The 24,713-nt window shown below is 40.1% G+C and overlaps 1 protein-coding gene across 4 annotated transcripts in view; it reads right to left on the minus strand.

Moving 5' to 3' along the window:
• The window catches only part of DOCK4 (dedicator of cytokinesis 4), a 482,024-nt gene that overhangs the window by 108,000 nt on the left and 349,311 nt on the right, over positions 1 to 24,713 (minus strand). For all 4 annotated transcript variants that reach the window (XM_068549319.1, XM_068549318.1, XM_068549321.1 and 1 more), the window contains exons 23-25: positions 19,863 to 20,055; positions 5,540 to 5,667; positions 3,089 to 3,223 (exon numbers count right to left, since the gene is read on the minus strand). In XM_068549319.1, coding sequence (XP_068405420.1) covers positions 3,089 to 3,223; positions 5,540 to 5,667; positions 19,863 to 20,055 — 456 coding nt within the window. The remainder of the gene's footprint in view (positions 1 to 3,088; positions 3,224 to 5,539; positions 5,668 to 19,862; positions 20,056 to 24,713) is intronic.

Raw genomic sequence — 24,713 nt, forward strand, 5'->3', positions numbered from 1 at the left:
CCCTGTTTGCTATAAAAGCAGGAAGCCCCTTTTCTTGTCACTTTAGCAAAGCTATAATGTAACTAACTTTTAAACCAGGGACCTCCATGCGCTACTCATCTCCAGCCCAAGCACACATTTCAAATCTTTTAATCACACAATACCTTGCCTAACTTGTCAGTTCTTTCCGTACATCAAAGAAGTAGAAATGAAGAATAAGTAATTAACAGATGACCAGATCTCTTCCCTAGCTTTCCCTTCAGTAATCTCCCGAACAGAACGTGTGACCAAACTGTATGAACAAGATAACATCCAGAGGAAGATCACAAGGGAGTTGACAAGCCTGCACACATTGGGGATGGCAATGACTCTGACCCCCATCTCAATGATGAACTGAGATTACTACCCTGTTTCCCTTTAAAACCTTTCATGGCTGAGCAGAATCTTCGCAGGTGGTTTTTGAGGGATGCTGAGTCCACCATCTCCCCAGATTGCCGGCATTCTGATTAAAGCCACCTTTCTTTTCTATACTTGTGAGTATGTAATTGATTTTGGTAATTCGGTAACAATAACAACAACAACACAGGTATTACTTCTGCAATAATAATAATAATATTACGGACCACTGTTGTTACCACAATTACTAATGGCTAAAAGGTACTGATACTGTTTAAACACTTTTACAGATTTGATGAAACCCTCACACTAACTTTAAGATAAGTACAATTATTTTCTCTATTTTAAAGGCAAAGAAACAGAAGCTAAAGATACTAGGTAACTTGCCCAAGAGCATGAGTAGTTAATCAAAGGGAAGAGTAGGATTCAAACCAGGTCTGCCTGAGGACTCAAAAAAAAAAAGAGCCTTAAAGCATAAAATCTAAGGTGCCAAACAATTTAAGTGCGTGTTTTCTCGCAAACTTCATCCCACATACCTAGAGAGAGCTTGGTTTTTCACATGGCAAGGGGCACAACATAGCTACGTGGGGGAAGGTTTCACTTTATGTGATTTTCCTAAAATTGTAGCACACAAGACGATCAAATCCATCCACGAGCTTCACGCATTGCCTTCTCAAGTCTCTTAATTTGCACTGATTATTACACTGTGAAGCCCTACAGGCCATGCATGTCCCAGAGAAATTTGGCAGTTTCAACCCTGCCTATGGATACAAAGCAGTTTGAAAAAGTGTTCTAGCTTTTGACCTCGGGCAGTCTTTGACCACATGGAGCATTTCCTATGATTTTGTTTGCTCTGCCATTATAATTTTAGAATTGTGTTCGAGCTGTATTGCCAGGAAGCAGTTGAAATGTTACCATGAAAACCAAAATGAAGGAGCCTTTCTTCTGCTTTTGGGAAGACGGAGTATATATGTTTTTCCCAATTCCTCCTGCCAAGTACAACTAAAACCCCTCCATTATATATAAAACAAACAGAAGATGACTCTGGAAGGTGGAAAGAAAAGACTGGCTAGAGACCCTGGACCCAAGGAAGGACATAGTGCTGAGTTCTCTGGGTTTTCTTTTATATATATATCCCACCCCTGGAGCCAAAGAAGCTGGCCGTCTTGAAACACCAACTACTGCAACGAAAATCCCCCCCAACCAAAAGTCTATTCTCTTGGGCCAAAGGATCAGGAAATGGGCAGTTTAAGAAGAAAAAACTTCTAGCAGTCATTGCTCTACTGCAGCTGAATTCCGCAAAACACTTTGGCCTTTCTCACACCTGCAAAAGCCAAATGGGGAGCCAAGACTTCCATCTTCACAAGGCTGTGATGAGGCACCCAACATCTCTCTCCAGAGTGGAGAGCAAGATAGGGAGCAGGTACTTTCATGACAACTGGTCTGTGTCAGTGAAGACAATGTGAGGAACCTGGACTTCTACCCCCATCTGGCCATAATGAATTGGCACCCAACCCCTTCCCCTGACAAGTCGTGTGACATAAAGCCACCTGAAACAGGTTTAAATAAGATCCAGAGTCTTATAATACAAAAATGTCCAGATGTCAACTGAAAATCACTCATCATACCCAAAACCAAGATATAAAATTGAATGAAAAAAGACAAAAGATGGGCTTCCCTGGTGGCGCAGTGGTTGAGAATCTGCCTGCCAATGCAGGGGACACGGGTTCGAGCCCTGGTCTGGGAAGATCCCACATGCCGCGGAGCGGCTGGGCTCGTGAGCCACGACTACTGAGCCTGCACGTCTGGAGCCTGTGCTCCGCAACAAGAGAGGCCACGATAGTGAGAGGCCCGCACACCGCGATGAAGAGTGGCCCCCACTTGCCGCAACTAGAGAAAGCTCTCGCACAGAAACGAAGACCCAACACAGCCATAAATAAATAAATAAATAAGTAAATAAACCCAAAAGTTTAAAAAAAAAAAAAAAAAGCTGAAATATTAAAAAAAAAATAAAAAAATAAAAATGTTTGGTCAATTGAACGTGAGTTTTAAATAGAAATCAATTTATGTACCAATCCATCCATCTACGTATATCTCTCTCTTGCTCTCCACACACACGTATAAATATATACACAAACTATCACATAAATTATGTCTCAATATTTCTTATAAATCATGTTATATTAGATTCATAATCGTGGAGCTTGAAGACATCTTAGAGGTTACCAAGTCAAACTTTCTCAATTCATAGCTGAGGAAACTGAGCCCCCCTCACCCCACCCCAAATTAAGATTCTTACTAGTCATAGCGAAAAAATCAGAATCAGAACTCAGGACCCCAGCTGCTATTGCTCTATTTCACTATTCTCACTTCCCCAAGCAATTCGATGGATGAAAAAAAAGAATGAAAAGTTATCAAGAAGACTGGGGATTTAGAACCAGGTTAATTTAAATTGGGCAAAGTGAAAATAAGCTGGGCCAATCTGGCCTTTCTGTAATTAAAAATATCTTAATCCAAGATCTTTTAACAAACATGCATCTTACTCTCATCCCCTGGTAAAATCAAGGTAAACTCATATACGTTTGAAATGAACAGAGATCAACCTCCCAAGGCCAGATTCCCCAGATTCTTACAGCAACCCACCCTCAAAGCAACTGAGGCTTTGACAAGCACAACTATGCTGTTTGGTGTGCCATTTGCTTTATGGCCTTACCGTGACATCCTGGAACTGGAGACGCATGGTGGAGCCGGACGGCTGCGGTCGACTGGTGATCTCCAATATGGTCCTCAGCAGAATGTCCAGCAGGCTGGCCACTATCACGTCTATTTCCTCCAGCACAGACTTTTCCTTAAGAAAAAAAATAATGTGTTCAGGAAATGGTGGCTTAAGGTATATATTAATCTCTCTTTACTGGAAAAGGGGAAAAAGCACATTTCCAAATATAGAATCAAAGAGTCAGAGAACTCGAGAGCTTGACAGACCTGGACCTCCCCTAACTCACCTAAGTGAATGACCTTCGTTTATAGAGAACAAAGAGCATGGAGATGTTAACAGCTTATCTAAGAGCACACAACTCCACTGTGCAGTGGGTACCTGAGATACAAGTAAAATGATGGGGTGATGTTCTGGAAAGCACCCCAGACTAATTCAGAACACCAGCTATGTCACTAACATGGTGTGTGTCCCTGTGCAAGTCAGTTTGCCTTTCTGGGCCTGATTCTTCACTAAACGTCCCTCTTGGTTTTAAGAGTCTATAATTTTTTGATTTCAGTTTGTGCTTACATTTACTCTTCTCATCACTGGAATTGCTCAGGTCATTTTCCAAAACTCTATTTTAAGTGCAAATGACTATTTCTATAAAAATGATTTTTAAAAATCCTTACATGTAAAGGTTAGCAAACAGCATTCAGTCTGGGTGAATACTGTTAGTTACAGACTGGACTTAATGTCATTGGTCATGGTGGGACTGCTTCCCCAAAGCAAAATTAGTACTATCTAAGCCCCCAGGACTTGAGAGAGAAACGCAAATTGCTCTGCACTGACTGTAGGTAGCAGATTTGAGTTATTATACCTGCACCAGGCGAAGCACTATGATTACAAATACTTTGTGTACCAAGGAGATTGCCTTTGCAAAGAAAACTTTTAGAAAGTGTGAGTTTAAAAGAGCTTTTTGGCTAGGATTTTATGATAAACTTTCTTACACGTGTAAGAAAACTACTAAGGATTTTCCCCCAGAGCAGAGTTTCTGCTCTGAATTCCTTATCAGATAAGTACAAAAATTGACTGCAACTTTAACACTGAAATGGGAGAAAAAAAAAATCACCTCTACTATCACCTGATGTTTTCAGTTTTCCCCAGTGAACTTTTGAACTTACTTTTAACTCTCAGCAATTAGAGTTAGCAAAAACATTCTAACTAGGCCCAGCATAGCTATGCTTTATTCAACTGGGTGTATAAAAAGCAATGGTCCTTCCCATGCAGGTGTCTCATACCATACTTTTATTTATTTTTTTCAATTAATTTTTATTGGTGTATAGTTGCTTTACAATGTTGTGTTAGTTTCTACTGTATAGCAAAATGAATCAGTTATACATATACATATATCCCCTCTTTTTTAGATTTCCTTCCCATTTAGTTCACCACAGTGTATTAAGTAGAGTTCCCTGTGCTATCGTACTACACTTTTAGACACAGAGCTTCTGGCCTTTTTCTCTCAAGGGCCAACTCTGTTCCCACAGCACTGGGGCCCTATCTCCACCACTTCCACTGGAAGCCCATGCCAGCTGACTGCTGAGCTCTTCAGAAGGTGATCGTAAGTCAGAGGAACAAAAATGGGGAAACTGTAGCATAGCAGTAAAAGGGAGACAGAGAAACGAATCTTAGCACTCACTGCCAAACCCTGCTTTGCAAAGGTTGTTACAGATGAGGCTGCTCAGTGAACAGATGCAGATTGACAGGACTGAATAGGGCATACTTCATATGTTGACTTCACGTCAGACCCCTGGGCCATGAACATGCATACTCCGAGTTGTCCCCATTTATAAGCAAGCATGTGGTTTTTCTCTATTGACATTGCATTGTCTAATGCAATCGTATTGCCTCCAGAGTCAGGAACATGACAGGAATTTCCTAAAGCCATAACAATTGAGTGATTACTGTCGTAACAATTGAGTGATTACTGTCGGGTGAGTAACGGTTGTGGTGCAAGATACCCCCAGCCTCCTGAGGTTCTCCTTTGCTTTCTCTATCTCCACGGGGCTGGGCCCAAGGCCCACAGCCAAGCTTGGACCATCATCATGCAATCTTTCACATAATGGGCCCAAACAGGCTGTCTTTGCAAGCAATAATTTATTCTCGCCACAGAGCATTCATCAAGATTAAAGACACATGTGGGAGGCTTTGAGATTTCTAATTTTTCTCATTGGGTATTCAGTTCTTTCTTGAAATACAAGTTTAGGAAACCCAGGTTATTTGGGGTTACAGCGATCCCACAAGGTTAAAAAAAATTCCTTTAGAAGAAAAGTAAAAAGTCCAACGCAGCTGGAAATAAAAGTGAGAGTCTCAAAGGATGACTCTTTGGTGTGGTTTATCTGAAGACTTTTAAAATTTTATTTCCAGAAGCCATTTGATGGGAACTACACCTTATAACCTGTATTTACTTACTGAGCTATTTTTCTTGATGAGACAAAATACGTTGCTAAGGATCCGAGCACACATGATCAGGTCCTTCTGTTCTTGCAAGTGCATGTGGAGGTGATGTAACACGACAGGTAAGAGAATGTACCGGGAATCTGGGGGGAGAAGAAGCATTAGTTTCGCATGGAAGAGTCCCGTGCAAACCTCGTGCAAATCCTTATCTACTCTTTAATCTAATTTTAATTGCTGAATTATTAATACATGTAGTTATAAAGGTACTAGTTCTACAAGGTTGATATTGAAAAACAGTAGTCTCTTCCCCAACCCATGATTCCTGCACTTGCGAGACCTTTGACTCTTTTATTGAAATAGGTGTTTTTTTGTTTTTTTGGTTTTTTTACTTCCCAATACCTAAATGGCATGCTTCTCTTGCTATTTCCAGATTTTTCAACGAGATGGATCATCTACTGACTTCCTACTATGGTAGATGAGAATTTAGTTTTTTCACCCCCTTTTCTTCTCCCCAGCCTCTCAAAAGAGTTGTATACAATTTCTGGCTAAATTAACACTTTGCGTTTGCTGTTACCCTGATTTCCAACCCTTTGTCCAACATCAGATTTTTGTTGTTGTATTTTTGTTTTTCTCTCTCTGAAAGCTTTCAGGAAGTTATTCTTGGTAATTCAAAATTTCATGACTATATGACTTGCCTTGACTCTTTAAATCTATAAACCCATGTCCTTCAGTGCTGGGAACTTGCCTTGAATTATTTCTAGGATTATTTCCTTCCCACTATTTCTTCCGTCCTCTGTCTGGAACTCTGACTACATTCACGTCATGAATCTCTTCAGCTGCCTTCTACTTTTCTTGAATATTTTTTCATCTTTAGTCTAAAATTGTGGGCAATTTCCTTACTTTACCTTCCAACCCCTCTATTCAATTTTCTTATTTACACTATCATATATTTAATCTCCAAGAGTCCTTCTCATTTCCAAGTCCAGTGTTGTGGCCGTACAACCCGTGCAGTCACACAGATCCCTGTGCCCACAAAGGCCCCACGCTTGTGTGGACGAAAAATTGCTTCTCACCATCTGCCTCTACGAGGATGAAGTCACTAGCTACTGCAGTCACTGACCTTCAACACACCCTGAAAGGAGTTCAGGGTGGAGATCAGGAATGAAGCGTTCTGTGGTCTGGGAAAAACTGGCAGAACAGGCCTTCAGAGAGTTAGATATTTTTCAGAAGATTTTAGGAGCCCAATTTCTTACATCTTCTCGTATCTAGAAAAGCACTAAAATCACTAACAGAGACATCTGCTTCATGACGAGAAGCCACCTTCTGCCAAAACGTGTGCTTGACTACACACATCCCCCTCGCCCGCCAAAATCACATATATACTGACCTCCCCTGCTACCTTCAGAGCAGTTCCTCAGAGCTGTCTGGGAGGCTGTCTCCTGGGTATGGTCCTCATTTTTGCCCCAAATAAAACTTAACTCACAGCCCTGGGGTTGTGCGTTTTTGTTTTGTTTTGTTTTGTTTTGTTTTCAGTCGACACTTGGTGTAACGCTCTGGTGCAGCCATCATGAAATTCTTAATAATTTTCAAACAAGAGGTGTTGCATTTTCATTATGCAGCCATTCGTCTTTATTTCTCTGAATGATCTCTTTATAGCTTCCCATTCTTGTTTCATGGATACACTATCTTCTCTCTCTGGGGAAATCAGAGACAACTTTTTGATTTTTTTTCTCCCTTAATTATCTTTGTCTTTCAAGTTCTTTTTGTTTGTTTGTTTCTTCCTTCTGGCCTCTGCCTTTCACATTAGAGGTTTTTCTCCAGTATTTGGTGATCTTTTATTGTCCATTCATCTTTTCAAGTGAGGTACTGAAATTCTAACTGGGAAAAAAAAATACCTGTGTGCCTGGGTAAGCTTGTGGACTGAAGAGGCTTCACCACAGGGAGGAGAGACATGCAGATGTTTCATCAGGGGACCTCCACATTTCAGAATCTGAGATGTCTGCTCTTGGGCTGGTCAGTTTCTCCAGAGAGAAATCTGCTAATCTCCTCTCTGGGGAGCATGAACCCATCATTTTCTGGGTAATGTGGAATCAAGACAGTAAGTGGCTGGTGGGGAAGTGGCTGGTAGGGGTCCCTCTTTTTAATCTGCTTACTGAGGCCCTGTTTACAGTGTGGAGCCTTACCCCCCCCACATTTAGCATTGTCTGATTCTTCTGAATCCAGGCATGTCTCATTCGCTTACTCTAGAGAGTAAACTTTCCATTTTTTGCTAAAATAGAGAAGGGATTGAGGTAGGGTGGAGTGGGATACTAAATATTCCTTCTAAAGATTTTAAAAATTTCTAGCACCCTTAATCTTCAGAGATACCTCATATTTTCAATTCCTGATCCTTTCTGATACCATCCTGAGTTTTCTGCAATTCTGTGGTACTAAACTAGTTTGTTTCTTGGCTCTGCCCCAACCCCATAAACCTGTCTGTGTTTCAGCCTTCTCTTGTCTGCTGTCAGACTTTGTAAAAACCGTTGATATCTCTTATGTGTTGTCATCTCCTCTCCCACTCTCCTGAACTTGTGAGGTTCCATATTTTTTAAAAATTCCTTTACTGACCATAGATACAAAACCACAATTCAAAAGTTTAGCAAATCAATGCCAGCAATATATAAGATAAGTATTACTTCAGGACCAGATGAGGTTTATCTTAAAAGCAAGGTTTGTTTAACATCTAAAGCTCATATTCATATACTGTCATCAGGGAAGAAAGATAAATAGAGTTGATTTCCTCTTAGGCATGGTAGTTCATTCCTAAAAAGTCACTGGGAACAGTGAAATGGCGAAAAGGGAATCAGTTCTCCTAGGGGAAATATATAGGTACTTGTGCATACCTCACAGAGATTACAATCTGAAATCCTAAAATCAACTCATCAAGGTAGATTCTATTTTCTTTATTTTACAAAAGAGAAAACGAGGTTCAGAAGTGTGAAGCGACCTGCCTGAGGGAGCCCCACTAACAGGGATAAGAGTTGGGAATTAAACTGGCCCCGGAGCTGGAGCTTCCTGCCCTCTGCCGCCTCTGCCCTCTGCTCATCCCCACGTGAGTGGAAATGGAAGCAGAGCATCGCCTTGCTCGACCTCAGCTGGGAATGTGCGCATCCCGGAACTCAAGTGCTCACCACTCTGCGCGTGCCCATGAATGAACATAAAAGTGCCACAGTACTGATTCGGGGGCTACAAATAAGTTTCAGTGAGTCAGTCTGCGAATAATGGACACATGTGTCAATCCTCCCTTAAATGGAAGTCTTATCTCGATCTCTAACTTGGCATTAGTATTTGAAATAGTAAGGCGATAGTAATCTAAAAATTGACTTATGCAGTATATATTTCAATCTTTTGAAAAAGTAACAGTGAATACGTTTATTGTCCTGAAGGTTTATTTTTCAACATGATGTCATGAGCACAAAATTAGTGCCTACCGGGGGCCCATAATGGGCATATTATTTACGGGATGTGTACTTACAAATGCCCCAGCCCCTGTCCTGCTCTGCTTGATTTTCTAAAAGATGTCATCTGTGCAACAATTCAAATGGATTAATTTTGGTTTATAAAAAACCATGTGTCTTATAAAGAGTTTGCATAAATTATAATTCCACTTCACTCATTCAAGGAAAACTGGATAATCTAAATAACTCTATACCTATTAAAGAAACTGAACTTGCTGTTAAGAGCCTGCAAGGAGAATTCTAGACTCAGGTGGCTTCTGTGAACTCTATGAAGCACTTATTGGAAGAAAGCGTATCAAGTCTACACAAATCCTCCCAGAAAATAGAATAAACAGGGAATACAACTAACTCATTTTATGAGGCCAGCACTATCTATGCCGAAATTAGCCAAAGACATTACAAGACAAAACTACAGATTTGACATTTCTCATCAACATAGATGCAAAAATCCTTATAAAATTTTAAAATAACACACACACACACACACAATGATTAAATAGGATTTATCCTGGGAATGCAAATTGATTTAACATTTGAAAGTCAATCAATCAATGTAATTCACCATATTAGCAGTAGATGTAGGAAAAATGTGCAAAATTCAGCATCCATTAATGATAAAAGCTGTCAGGAAGATAAGAATAGAAGGTAATTTTCTCAAATTGATAAAGGGCATTAATGAAATGCCTACCATTAGCTAACATAATAATAGTAGAAGATTGAATGAATGCTTTCTCCTTAAGATCAAAAATAAGGCAAGGATGGCCAATTTCACCTACTCAGTTTAACAATGCACTGGGTTCCTAGCCAATAAAATAAGGTATATCCATAGGTGAAAAAGCATATGACCCTGTATCCTAATGAAAATCATAAGAAATGCAAACAAAGTAGTCACGATTTGGAAAGTGCCTTCATCAGCATTTGCCTGACTTCTCTTACTGTCTTCTTTATTTCTTTTAGGAGTGAGGTTAGAAGTCTCATATTTCTTTTAACACCTGCCACCAGGCTACCAACACAAGGAGGTGTGTGGCCTTAGGTTCACCATCCAAACAAACCACATAAGGCACAGGCACACTTCACTTTAAAAAAACGAACACAGAGTATTAAAACCCAAACTTGTAAAATAATTCATTGCAGGCTTCCTTTCAACAGGAAGCCTGACCGGGGAACTTAAATACTTATTTACAAATCAATTACTTGAGAAAAAGAACCAAGAAAAGGAAACTGAAAGCTTAAATGACAGGAGTCACTGTCTAGTGATGTTTAATTAGAAAGGAAGATAAAGCTTATCTGATATGTTCTTGCAGCCAGTGGGATTTGATTTCTAAAAATTCAATTTGCAGCCAACTGTTAAGAAAATCTCTACTGCCAAAAAAGTAAGTAAGGTAGACAAATAATTCATGTGTGGTGTGTAGATTTGCTTCTTCTCCATTACTAGGGCAATATCAGCCAATGCACAGGATAGAATGGGTGGGTAAATGCCAAACAAGCTGACTGGCTAAAATGCTAATTCTTACCTTTAAAAGAAAATACCTGGATTCGTCAAGAAGGCTCAAAGGAAAAAGAAGGGACTTCCCTGGTGGCGCAGTGGTTGAGAATCCGCCTGCCAATGCAGGGGACACGGGTTCGAGCCCTGGTCTGGGAAGATCCCACATGCCACGGAGCGACTAAGCCCGTGCGCCACAACTACTGAGCCTGTGCTCTAGAGCCCGCGAGCCACAACTACTGAGCCCGCGTTCCTAGAGCCTGTGCTCCACAACAAGAGAAGCCACCACAGTGAGAAGCCAGCACACCACATTGAAGAGTAGCCCCGGCTCGCTGCAACTAGAGAAAGCCCGGGCGCAGCAACGAAGAACCAACGCAGCCAAAAAAAAAAATTAATTAATTAATTAATTAATTAAAAAAAGAAAAAAGAAAACCCATAGTTGAACAAATACTGACTTCCTAAACATTTAAAAACAGTATCTGTTATACAGGTTCTATCCTTGAAAGGGTCAAAACACTCATATTATGTATCTCATATAAAGCTCACTGCATTGCGTCTCACTTTTTGTTTTGCCTGTACACACTTGAGTGGATAAAGCCAGCTCCTGATAGCAATTTCCAGTGGGTGTGGGGCTAGGAAGGAGGAGAAGCAGCTAAAAAATGCTGATGAATTTCCTCCTTGCGGTTAATTTCGAGGAAAGTCATCATCTTTGCCTCCTCTATCAACAAAGCTTTAGACAACAATCCCTGTAGTCATCTGTCCCCACGGGAGTGGGGTCTGTGAGTCCTGTGGTGGCATGCAGGGTTGCTGGCCACTCTCCACAAACTGTCCCAGCGTGGGCTGGACATCAGCAAGGACACTTAAGCAGCTGCTCTGTGGCAGCCTCAGGACGCGGAGATGGTAAACCAGGTGGGCAAGAGGTCAAGCTGTGTCACAGCTTTGCATGTAGCAGAGCTGCTGGCTGCAGGGAAGCACCAGCCGCATAGGAAATGCTGAAATCAGAGCTGGGTGAGGTCTTTGTGATCAAAGCCACCAGGAATTGAACTGCCAGTGTTACAGATAGCAACAAAACCTGCAAACAAGCCCTTCAGACATTAGAGGACAGACAACATTCAGAACGGAAAGGATCACAGATGACTTAGGGGCTACCTGCCATGCAGACAAAGTCAGGATCACAGAGGAAAACAAATTACAGGGCTAAGGATGATCTCTCTGTGTGATTCTTACCCAGTGGATTCAATCCCGCTCCCACACCCCGCACCTAAAGCAAAATCCTAAGGAATGCAAAGTTTCCATCAGTGGGAAAGTGCCTTTATCTGTGTTCGCCTGTCTTCTCTTAGTGATTTCTTGATTTCTTTTGGGAGTGAGGATAGAAGTCTCGTATTTCTTTTAATGCCTGCCACAGGGCTACCAGCACAAGGAGGTCTGGCCTTAGGTGTACTTTTTACTTTTGTCAACTGTGCTCTACTCCTGGTCTGGGACTCCAGCACGGAACACTGTTCTGTTGTCATATTCACGCTCAACCTTAGCTCAAAAGTTGCTTTTATAATAAGACTTTCCTTCTTTAACGCACATCATTTATTCAATAGCTATCGCTGCTCCATCCTGATCCCTAGCCATGACCCAGTACATAGGATTCACGAAACGTTTAATCAAGGAACTATTATGTACCAGGCACTGTTACGGAAGCTAAGATAGAACTGTCATCAAGATAAATATGGCCCCTGCTCTCTGAGGCTTTCCTTCTGGGATGAGGGTAGGAGACAGACATTAAACAACTAAATCACCAATTCTTTAGTTATTACAGATGTGTTAGGTTATCCAAGAAGTAAAAAGCCAAAGAATGAGAGTAATAATGGGGTGGGCGAGGCAGATAGGAGATTTCTTGAGAAATGAAAAGTTCAACTGAGCCCTGAAGGGTGCATGGGGGTCAACTAAGTTCAGAAAGGAAGAGGAGAAAGTGGGTTCCAAGCATAGTGAAGAAATATGGAGATGGGACCAGGCAGGTGGGCCGGGCCAGATCACAAGGCCTGGAGTGAGCCCTCAAAACAGAATAAAACAACTGGGATGTGAATAAAGGAACTGGGTGGGAGTGACATCATCTGGTATGAGTTTCTGAAAGGGAACTCTGGCTATACAGATGGACAGGAGAAAGGAGATATGGGGAAAAAGTATAGAAACCACTGAGGCAGGTCAGAGCAGGTGACAGTTTGCATGGAGAAGTGGGAGTGGGAGCGGGGAGAAATGGCTGGGCATGGGAGACACTGTGGAGGCCCAAGAGCGGTGGTGGTGGTAGGTGGAGACGACGGGCAAAGGGAGAAGAGGGCTTCAGGAACGACTCTTGAGGTCTCTAGGTGGATAGTGTTGCCACACAGACTGTATCGTCATTTGCTACATTACTTGCAACCTAATACCTGGAATGGGGTCTGCTCACAATAAACATTTGTTGAATGAATGAATGAGCTACACCATGAGTTCTCCTGGATCTGACAGGCAACTGAAATGGACCTGACATTTCTGTGTTCGTGTTTTAACCCAGCTTAAATGGCAAGTAAGTAGGTTGCACATCACATTATCACACTCCAGTCTGCAGCGACCCCACGTGCTGGCACTCGCCCTGGGCGCCCAGGAGAAAGCAGCTATTCCTAACACCATACTTCAACGCAAACCAGGGCAGCTGCTTGTGGCACTGGAAACAAGACACACACCCCGGCTCCACTCCCCACCCCGCCCCCGGAAATCTGTGCCTATGTGATTGAGTGACAGATAAGAAATGAAAAGATAGGGGTTCACCCTTTCCCCAGAAACGTGCTTGCTCATTCAATCAGTATTGAGGAGATCAGAAACAAGGTCAGAGAACAAAGTTGAAATTGGATGGTGAGTAGCCCAAAATATGTACATTTACCTTCATTTTCAAACGCCACAGATAAAACTTAGGGTCGGCTACGATTTTGGTGATGCATATTTTTCATCTTAAGTTCTGTGTTCAGAGTGACGCATTACCTAAAACTCCTAATTTTATCTTTTTCTCTTCTAGGGAAAGATGTGGAAATTCTTTTCCAAAGTAGCCCCTTTCTAAGTACTTCTTTAAGAACCTGCACTTTAACATGGTTTTAACTAATACATACACCTTAAAAATTTTATGTGTGCAAATCTTTAATAAAAGCCAAGAATAGAGACTGAACAACTATGAAAACTATGAAACTCTCTGCAAGTGCTTTCAGAGCTCCCTGACGGTGGAGGCCACCCAGAAAGGCCTTCGCTCCTAAGTTTTTCCACTTTGAGCAAGGGGACCTGGGGGAAAACACAGATAAGGGCAGCGAGGAGGGAGTGGAAGAAGGAATTGAGACTAGAGGGGGCAAAACACTAAGGATATTTTAACAAAGGCTTTCTTGAGGTCTCAGGGGATTTTTCAAAAAAAAACAAAACAAAACTATTTTTATATTGGCTAACCAACACGAAATCTACATTAAAAAAACTAAGGTCTTTACACTTCTTCCAGTGGTCCTACATTATCATTCTACTTCTAGGGAAAAAGAGCAGCCCTTATTCATGCAACTCTGCTCATCTTTATAAGGCCCATCTACTATAGCGCAAGCTCTGGCTAATAGAAAAGCTTTAAGCAAATGGCATTTTCAAAAGTGAAAGAAATTTAATCACTTGCAGTGAGAGAAGTCAATACTCAACTATGCTTTAACTATAGTTCTAAGAAATAAAAGCTACCAGGCACCCATCAACTGTAGTAATATTTCCTTCTTAAAGTTGTCAAATTAATAGATAAACCATCACACATCCTTCCTTTATATTATGGCCTAAAATGGGAGGTGGAATGGGGAGGTGGAGGCATTCATTCCCACAATAAACTGTAAAAATATTCTGATGGTCCACCTTCCTCCCTCTCTCCTTTACTTTCATTGCAGCCTTGTATCAAATCCACAAAAGAGCTAACAGGGACTAAGGAGTTTCTGGTGAAAAGGAAAAAAAAATGACTTTTGGCTGCTTTCTTAAGAAATCCCTACCCTAAGAAATCTGATTCTTTATTCTGTAGGAAAAGAAAGTAGCACCGTCATGTTTCTCGTCATTACACACTCAGCGCACTTATGCTCACCTCTATTATCTGCGCTGAAGTTTGCCTGATAAACTGCTCAATTATCCCAAAGTAGAAATGTATATGACTTTTTCTTAGCAAGCAAATAGCTCAGCAATGACTGCAGACCTCTGCTGAACAATTCAAGCGCCAAGCAATGGAGCCCAGTGCAAAGCTGATGCAAAACCACAGTCCCCCAGAGCCTGACCTTGCTGTCTGAGAAGACTCAGCGCCTGCCCTCTCGCTCCCATTGCTCAAATCATCCCTCTGTTCCCGCTCTCCACACTTCCCTGCCCCGACCTCTATACTTCAAATCTACTCTTTTTGCCATTGCTAAAGCTGTCTTCTCCAACATCATTGAGACCTCTTCCTGGCCTTCAAAAAACAGGAAGAGTAGAATTGTGGGGAAAAAGGGAAAAGTCAGTTGTTCAACTTTTATACCTTAAGTACGTCTGACTGGACCCCACGTGATTCAGACATCAAATAACAACCTGCTTAAATTCCAAATCTGAGCTAAGTCTTTCAGGTCTGGCCAGATGCCCTAGACTCTCACCTTGAGGGTGCAGCTCAAAGGGGTTGATTCAGTCCTGCCTGGCTGTGGAATGCCTCCAGCCCCGAGGCTGCCCCTTGGCCCTTAACTCAAGATGGCTTGAACCTTCCTATCGCTTTTTTCATTCCCTTCTGTGGTGCTGACCTTGTATTCTGTATGTATTAATTTCTAATCTAAGCTCAACTAGAGGTATCCTGCAGCCATGCTGCTTCCTGTGTGTGTCTCCTCCACTTTTTTTCTCCTTGGGATTTGTGATGGTTACTTTTATATGTCAATTTGACTGTGCCATGGGAGCCCAGATGTTTGGTTAAACATTATCTTGGGTGTGTCTGTGTGAGTGTTTCTGGATGAGAATAACATGTGATTTGGTAGACAAAGTAAAGCAGATTGTCCTCCCCAATGTGGGTGGCCCTCATCTAATCCGTTGAAGCCCTGAATACAAGAAAAGGTGGAGTAAGGGGGGGGTTTACTCTCTCTGCCTGTCATTCAGCTAAGAAGTCCATCTTCTCCTGCTTTCAGAGTTAGACTGGAATTTATACAATCACCTCTCCTGGTTTTCAGGCCTTGGGACTCAGACTGGAACTACACCATCAGCTTTCTTGAGTCTCCAGCTTGCCAACTGCAGACCTTGGAACTTCTCAGCCTCCATAATCACATGGGGCAATTCCTTATAATAAATCTCCTTACCCACACATACACACACGCACAAAAACATACACTATTGGGTCTGCTTCTCTGCAGAACCCTAATATAGGATTCTAGTACAAAGCCAACTTTTAGAACTTTCTCTCTCTCCTAGGGGCTTGTAACCTCTACAGTCTTGTTCTCCAAAATGTTTTGAAATTTGTTTTCTTAAAGTGTGGGCCAATTGTGCTCCACATTCCTTTCTAGCTAATATGAACCCCCAGAAAATGAGGTCACTTTCTCAGATTCTTCTCACTTCTCTTATCACTAACCAGTTCATCTTTGCTGATCAGAATTCAGCTCAGAGTAGCAATTATCTTTGCCATACACAATGCTCTGAGAAATGGAACTGTCATTAAGGCAGTCAAGAATTAAGTACTTTGTCTTCAGCTGAATACATAGCCAGTGGATACCCTGTAACATACTTATCCCTACTTTCTTTTGCCCTATTCAGATTTATAATTTTAATCAGAAAAGTGTCATTTGTAACTTCCATCTGGCCAAGATGTGCGTACTCACACGACGGCAGCACTTCGTGTTCCATTTATTTTACTTTCAATAAGTAAATAAAATTCACAGACTTCTGAGTGTTTTTGACCTTCTACGCCATCACACTGCTTCTGAACTGTTTGTTTTACTCATATGTAGTAGGCAGAATAAACGGTTGCCCCAAAGATATCTACATCTTAATTCTCAGAACCTGTGAATATGTTATGTGAAAAGAATATGTTAGACGAAAGAGATTTTGCAGAAATGATCAAATTAAGGATGTAGAGATAGGGAGATTATCCAGGTGGGCACCATGTAAACAAAGGGGTCCTTACAAGTGAAAGCAGCTAGACAGAGTCAGAGGGAGATGTGAAGACGCTACAACTGCTGGCTTTAAAGATGAAGGAGTGGGCCACAAACCAAGGAATGCAGGTGGCCTCTAGAAGCTGTAAAAGGCAAGAAAACGAATTATCCTCTAGACACTATACAAAGGAATGTCACTCTGTTGACACCCTGATTTTAGCCCAGTGAGAAGCATTTTGACTTCTGCCCTACAGACATGTAACGTAAGAAATTTGAGTTACATTAATCCACTAAGTTTGTGGTAGTTGTTGTAGCATCAATAGGAAACTAAGAGGTCAAAACTATATGTAAAACACGAGTCTGATTTCACCATATTTTGGTGATGCTATTCTTTTTTTTGGTTATGCTTCCTAGGTGATATTTACCCATTCTCTGTCATTTGGTTATAGGTATTTTTGGGGAAATAAGACAAAACTGGGGCAACCAAATTCCAAACTCCCTTTAAAAACTCCTTTCCTTGTTTTAAGAAGTGTGTGTACTTTTTTTTTTTTTTTAAGTAGAGGTCAAATGTATTAGACTTAATCCCTTTACCTGTTGTTCTCTACCAGAGCCTCTCTTACTATGGTTCTCTGCATCCACACAATGCCCTTAGTTACAGTTTTATATTGTCCCTCTTCTTCTTCCAACTAGACAGAATCTGCTTATTTTTGTGAGATTTGCCATGGCCCTTGTAGGGATCACTCTCTCCTCTTAACCACCAGCCAAGACCTCCTACCCAGTTCTTTGACACGGTCTATGGAGCCAATGATTTGCATTGCACATCTTTGCCTCCAGTATCTCATCTTTCAACTGGACAACACAGATGTGCTCCATCTATCCCCCAAGTCCACAGTTTCTGACTTAGAATTTCAGAGTCACTAGAAATACTTTCTAGGTTTGCTAACACTATTGCTGGGTCCCATGTGATTTAAATAGAGGGTAGTTTGAGCCTTGGAAGGCTCTCAGAAATGCCTGCTGTTTTTCTCCATGAAGATGGCCTCCTTCCAGATGCGCCCTGCCATTTATACATGACGACGGTCTATTTTCCTCAGTAGTGAGTCACTAAACAGCAAGCTAATTCTATCTTCCTGGGGCACTGACAGAAGTCGACCATCTTACTAGCATCTGCGCGTGCTTTTAAGTGTTCCATTGATCGGGAGCTGCTTTGCTTCCCAAAGGTTTATGCTTCCCCATAATTATCCTCCATGGCGACTGTCCCACATATCATGAGAGGCAGGTTCCCCCACCTCCCCTTCCTCCTCCACACCAGTGTCACCATCACTAAGTCCCAGCACTGGCTCTGAGCCTCTCCTCCAGATCACAAGCACAGACCCTCCAGGGTCCACACATCCTTGGTCTCTTGAGTCCCTCTATCCTGGCCCCAGTAAATAACCTCATCACCTCCCACAGAGAGCTGGTATCTTTTCTTCTGGCTTGTAGCAGCTACTTTTTGTTTCTCCTAAGCTCTGATTTCTCTACCACCTCCTGAGCATCAGTAATCAATAAGAAACTGAGCCCACAGACAGAACACATCTCCCGGGGCAAATAATGAACACAATCCCCCCAAATAATTTCCTTGTATTTGAAAACAGTTTTCATTACCTGTGTTGCTCTTTCGGTATCAGATTTTAACCTAACAAAGAATTATCTGGCTAGTGAGGGAGAAATATGGTAAAAATCTTCTGAGAGGGGAATGAACTCTTCTCAGTTTGGTAAAAAAAAATTGAAAGTCTAGTCAAATTGGGATGCCTGGTCTGGACCTTCACCCCTTCCACTTCACACCACCTTTTCTTAACCCTGGAGGAAGCCCTAACCACTGAAGCAGAGCCTCTAGGGCTCTCAGGGATAGAGTTTGAAAACCACCATGAGAAACATCTTTTTTCCAGGATGAGATGTGTTTTTATGTGGAAAAATCAGAAGGTTGAACTTTCTTTCATGTTGATTGAAGCATTGTTTATTTCAGAAAATAAAATCAGAAACATACTAACAGTCTATCAACAGGAGAAAAAATAAATTAACCATTATATATATATATATATATATATATATATATACACACACACACACACACACACACACACACTCAGTGGAATACTATACAAGAGTAAAAAAAGAACTACAGCTATATCTAGTAGCATGGATAAATATAAAAGTGTAATATTAGTCAAAAAGAAGCACTCTACTTAATGACATTCAACATAATGTCATCATATAAAGACTAAAAGATGAAAAAATTTTCAAGAGGTTAAAAAAATATGTTTTTATAGCTACAGAATAAAGGCATAGAAAATAGAAATGGAATCTCTGATAGTGGAAACTTCTATGAAGGAAGCGAATATATACCAGAGGGCCTGACTATTTCTATAATGACAAATCTCTTAAAAGACCTACAGCAAATATCTGATATTGCTGAGATTTGTTAATGATTTACTCATATTATGCTCTATTCTTGTTTGTATGTTTAAAATGTTTTACAAAAAAATAATGTAAAAAAAGTTTTCTTAAATATATTTTAAACACCATTTCAAAAATACTGTACTATACACACATATCTGCATTCATGTGAAAACATAATTATCAGAAGAATTTCTAAAAGTTTTTGATTCAGTGATAATGACAGAAACTTCTTAAACTTTAAAATGAGACTGGTATTTTATTATTTTTTTCAGAAAAAAACCAGAAGAAAACAAGAGGCAATGGGATTTAATAGTAGATATTATGACAAAATCAATTTAGTAATTAGTCACTTGCGATTAGGATAAAATAAAAAATGACAATACACTGAAACTTTCACCCAGTTTCAGAATACAAATTGATGGAAAACTTTTAAGGACAAAAGAGACAAATAAACAAAGATCATAGCAGGTCCCTGTAAGCATCTCTGAAAGAAAAATGTTAAATTTTGTTGAATGTTAAAAAAAAAAATCTATAGCAAGGAAAAAAGCATGCCCTACACTACAACTTGTTATGATTAGAATTAATAGTTTAATCATTAGAGCTTTCATTCTTTCTAGAAATAAAGTTTGAAGAGCCATACTTTTGTATCTGACTATTTAATAAACTTATTCTACCATCCAAATAAACAATGCTTTTGAGAAAGTAGTTTTTAGTTTCCTTTTTTAATTGCTTCTGCTGACCTATAATGACAGAATGTAAATAATGGCTTTCTAGAGACACTGTTTTATCCAAGAGACCCAGCACCTTACCTGGGTTGGTATACAGCTGGCTTTCCACGGTTTTTCCGATGCACTGAAGTTTAACAGCTTGCAGGGCGTCATCCACGTGCATGATGGTCGGCAGACTGCCCAGGGTGTCCTGTACCAAGTTGGCCACTTCCCGGACATCAAAGAGCTTCAACAGCTCCGAGTACACAGCTGGGAAGGAGCTCAGAAACACAGCCTTAAAGAGATGAAATTTAAATCAATTCCCAGATATGCCCTGAGAAATAGCTATAAAATGTTAGTGAGTTTAAGATCGTGACAAATATTTTTGAATGGTAGAAAAATGAACGTAAAATGTTTCTGGTACCGAAACTAAAAAGACTAAAAAGGTTAAAAGGCAAAATTTAGAAAAAAAAAAAAAAGTGTACCAAAATAGAGCAATTTTTCAAAATATGCAAAGGTACAACATAGTAAAAACTAGGAAATTCTGTAAAACTACTGACATTAGCAAGATGATGGACAAAATACCCAGAGAATCAGCAGAATGCAGCATGATCAAATGGAAAGAATGCTCAACTAAGACCTGGATTATAATTATTTATGTTTCATTCTTTTTGGAGAAGCTTTCTGAAGTACTCATTTAAATCTCATTTACTTTTAAGAAGCCAAACACATTAATTCTCTAAAGCACTCTATTTATGATTAAAGAAAAAAACATAGGACATCAGAAGGCATCAGAAGACCTATATTATATGTAGGACTAGTTTGGCTTCTAATAAACTCTGTGACCTTGGACAAATCTTTTTAACACCGTAGGTTTCAGTTTCATCACCTGTAAAACAACAAGATCATTAGAACAACCCCTTAGGTTTCTTCAAGATATACTGAAAACCCAGAACTGTGTGTATTCTTTATATAAATAAAGAAACCTGATAATTATATTTTAAGGGGGAAAAAAAAAGATGCTAACATCAACCCCTGAGGGGCATACTTTAAAAACTGGGCTAGGAGAGGACCTTCCAGATGGTGGAGGAGTAAGACAAGGAGACCACTTTCCTCCCCACAAACACATGAAAAATACATTTACATGTGGAATAACTCCTAAAGAACACCTACTGAATGCTGGCAGAAGATCTCAGACTTCCCAAAAGGCAAGAAACTCCCCATGTACCTGGCTGTGTGGCTGACAGGGTCTTGGTGCTCCAGCTGGGTGTCAGGCCAGAGCCTCTGAGGAAGAAGAGCTGAGTTCAGGACACTGGACCACCAGAGATCTCCCAGCCCCACATAATATCAATCGTCAAAAGCTCTCCCAGAGATGTCTGTCTCAACGCTAAGACCCAGCTCCACTCAACGACCAGCAAGCTCCAGTGCTGGACAGCCCATGCCAAACAACTAGCAAGACAGGAACACAACCCCACCCATTAGCAGAGAGGCTGCCTAAAATCATAATAAGTTCACAGACACCCCAAAACACATCATCGAACGCGGTCTTGCCCACCAGAAAGACAAGACCCAGCCTCATCCACCAGAACACAGGCACCAGTCCCTTCCACCAGGAAGCCTACACAACCCACTGAACCAACCTTATCCACTGAGGGCAGACACCAAAAACAACGGGAACTATGAACCTGCAGCCTGCGAAAGGGAGACCCCAAACACAGTAAGTTAAGCAAAATGAGAAGACAGAGAAATATGCAGCAGATGAAGGAGCAAGGTAAAAACCCATGAGACCAAACAAATGAAGAGGAAATAGGCAGTCTACCTGAAAAAGAATTCAGAATAATGATAGTAAAGATGATCCAGAATCTCAGAAATAGAAGAGACAATACAAGAAACGTTTAACAAGGACCTAGAAAAGCTTAACAGCAAACAAACAATGATAAACAACAAAAGAAATGAAATTAAAAATTCTCTAGAAGGAATCAATAGCAGAAAAACAGAGGCATAAGAACAGATAAGTGACCTGGAAGATTAAATAGTGGGAATAACTACCATAGAGCAGAATAAAGAAAAAAGATGAAAAGAATTGAGGACAGTCTCAGAGACCTCTGGGACAACATTAAACGCACCAACATTCGAATTATAGGGGTCCCAGAAGAAGAAGAGAAAAAGAAAGGGACTGAGAAAATATTTGAAGAGATTATAGTTGAAAACTTCCCTAATATGGGAAAGGAAATAGTCAATCAAGTCCAGGAAGCACAGAGAGTCCCATATAGGATACATCCAAGGAGAAACACGCCAAGACACATATTAATCAAACTATCAAAAATTAAATACAAAGAAAAAATATTAAAAGCAGCAAGGGAAAAGCAACAAATAACATACAAGGGAATCCCCATAAGGTTAACAGCTGATCTTTCAGCAGAAACTCTGCACGCCAGAAGGGAGTGGCAGGGAATATTTAAAGTGATGAAAGGGAAAAACCTACAACCAAGATTACTCTACCCAGCAAGGATCTCATTCAGATTCGACAGAGAAATTAAAATCTTTACAGACAAGCGAAAGCTAAGAGAATTCAGCACCACCAAACCAGCTTTACAACAAATGCTAAAGGAACTTCTCTAGGCAGGAAACACAAGAGAAGGAAAAGACCTATAATAACAAACCCAAAACAATTACAAAAATGGTAATAGGAACATACATATCGATAATTACATTAAATGTAAATGGATTAAATGCTCCAACCAAAAGACATCTATTGGCTGAATGGATACAAAAACAAGACCCGTACATATGTTATCTACAAGAGACCCACTCCAGTCCTAGGGACACATACAGACTGAAAGTGAGGGGATGGAAAAAGATACTCCATGCAAATGGAAATCAAAAGAAAGCTGGAGTAGCAATTCTCATATCAGACAAAATAGACTTTAAAATAGAATCAATCCAAGAAAAAGATATAACAATTGTAAATATTTATGTACCCAACATAGGAGCACCTCAATACATAAGGCAAATGCTAACAGTCATAAAAGGGGAAATCGAAAGTAACACAATAATAGTACGGGACTTTAACACCCCACTTCCAACAATGGACAGATTAACCAAAATGAAAATAAAGAAGGAAACACAAGCTTTAAATGATACATTAAACAAGATGGACTTAATTGATATATATAGGACATTCCATCCAAAAACAACAGAATACACTTTCTTCTCAAGTGCTCATGGAACACTCTCCAGGATAGATCATGTCTTGGGTCACAAATCAAGCCTTGGAAAATTTAAGAAAATTGAAATCATATCAAGTATCTTTTCTGATCACAGTGCTATGAGACTAGATGTCAATTACAGGAAAAAAAACTGTAAAGGATACAAACACATGCAGGCTAAACAATACACTACTAAATAACCAAGAGATCACTGAAGAAATCAAAGAGAAAATTTAAAAATACCTAGAAACAAATGACAATGAAAACACGACAGCCCAAAACATATGGGATGCAGCAAAAGCAGTTCTAAGAGGGAAGTTTATGGTAATACAATTCTACCTCAAGAAACATCTCAAATAAACAACCTAACCTTACATCTAAAGCAATTAGAGAAAGAAGAACAAAAAAACCCAAAGTTAGCAGAAGGAAAGACATCATAAAGATGAGATCAGAAATAAATGGAAAAGAAATGAAGGAAACGATAGCAAAGATCAATAAAATTAAAGCTGGTTCTTTGAGAAGATAAACAAAATTGCTAAACCATTAGTCAGACTCATGAAGAAAAAAGGGAGAAGACTCAAATCAACAGAATTAGAAATGAAAAAGGAGGAGTAACAACTGACACTGCAGAAATACAAAGGATCTTGAAAGATTACTACAAGCAACTATATGCCAATAAAATGGACAACCTGGAAGAAATGGACAAATTCTTAGAAAAGCACAACTTTCTGAGACTGGACCAGGAAGAAATAGAAAATATAAACAGACCAATCACAAGCACTGAAATTGAAACTGTGAATAAAAATCTTCCAACAAACAAAAGCCCCAGACCTGATGGATTCACAGGCGAATTCTAACAAACATTTAGAGAAGAGCTAACACCTATCCTTCTCAAACTCTTCCAAAATATAGCAGAGGGAGGAACACTCCCAAACTCATTCCATGAGGCCACCATCACCCTGATACCAAAACCAGGTAAAGATGTCACAAAAAAAGAAAACTACAGGCCAATATCATTGATGAACAGAGATGCAAAAATCCTCAACAAAATACTAGCAAACAGAATCCAACAGCACATTAAAAGGATCACACACCATGATCAAGTGGGGTTTATCCCAGGAATGCAAGGATTCTTCAATATACACAAATCAATCAATGTGACACACCATCTTAAATTGAAGGATAAAAACCATATGATCATCTCAATAGATGCAGAAAAAGCTTTTGACAAAATTCAATACCCATGTATGATAAAAACTCTCCAGAAAGTAGGCATAGAAGGAACTTATCTGAACAAAATAAAGGCCATATATGACAAACCCACAGCCAACATCATTCTCAATGGTGAAAAACTGAAACCATTTCCACTAAGATCAGGAACAAGACAAGGTTGCCCACTCTCACCACTATTATTCAACATAGTTTTGGAAGTTTTAATGACAGCAATCAGAGAAGAACAAGAAATAAAAGGAATCCAAATCGGAAAAGAAGATGTAAAACTGTCACTGTTTGCAGATGACATGATACTATACATAGAGAATCCTACAGATGCTACCAGAAAACTACTAGAGCTAATCAATGAATTTGGTAAAGTTGCAGGATACAAAATTAATGCACAGCAATCTCCTGCACTCCTATACACTAATGATGAAAATCTGAAAGAGAAATTAAGGAAACACACCCACTTACCACTGCAACAAAAAGAATAAAATACCTAGGAACAAACCTACCTAAGGAGACAAAA

Source organism: Eschrichtius robustus, chromosome 8 (assembly GCF_028021215.1).
Source record: "Eschrichtius robustus isolate mEscRob2 chromosome 8, mEscRob2.pri, whole genome shotgun sequence".
In the NCBI taxonomy this organism is placed as follows: Eukaryota; Metazoa; Chordata; class Mammalia; order Artiodactyla; family Eschrichtiidae; genus Eschrichtius; species Eschrichtius robustus.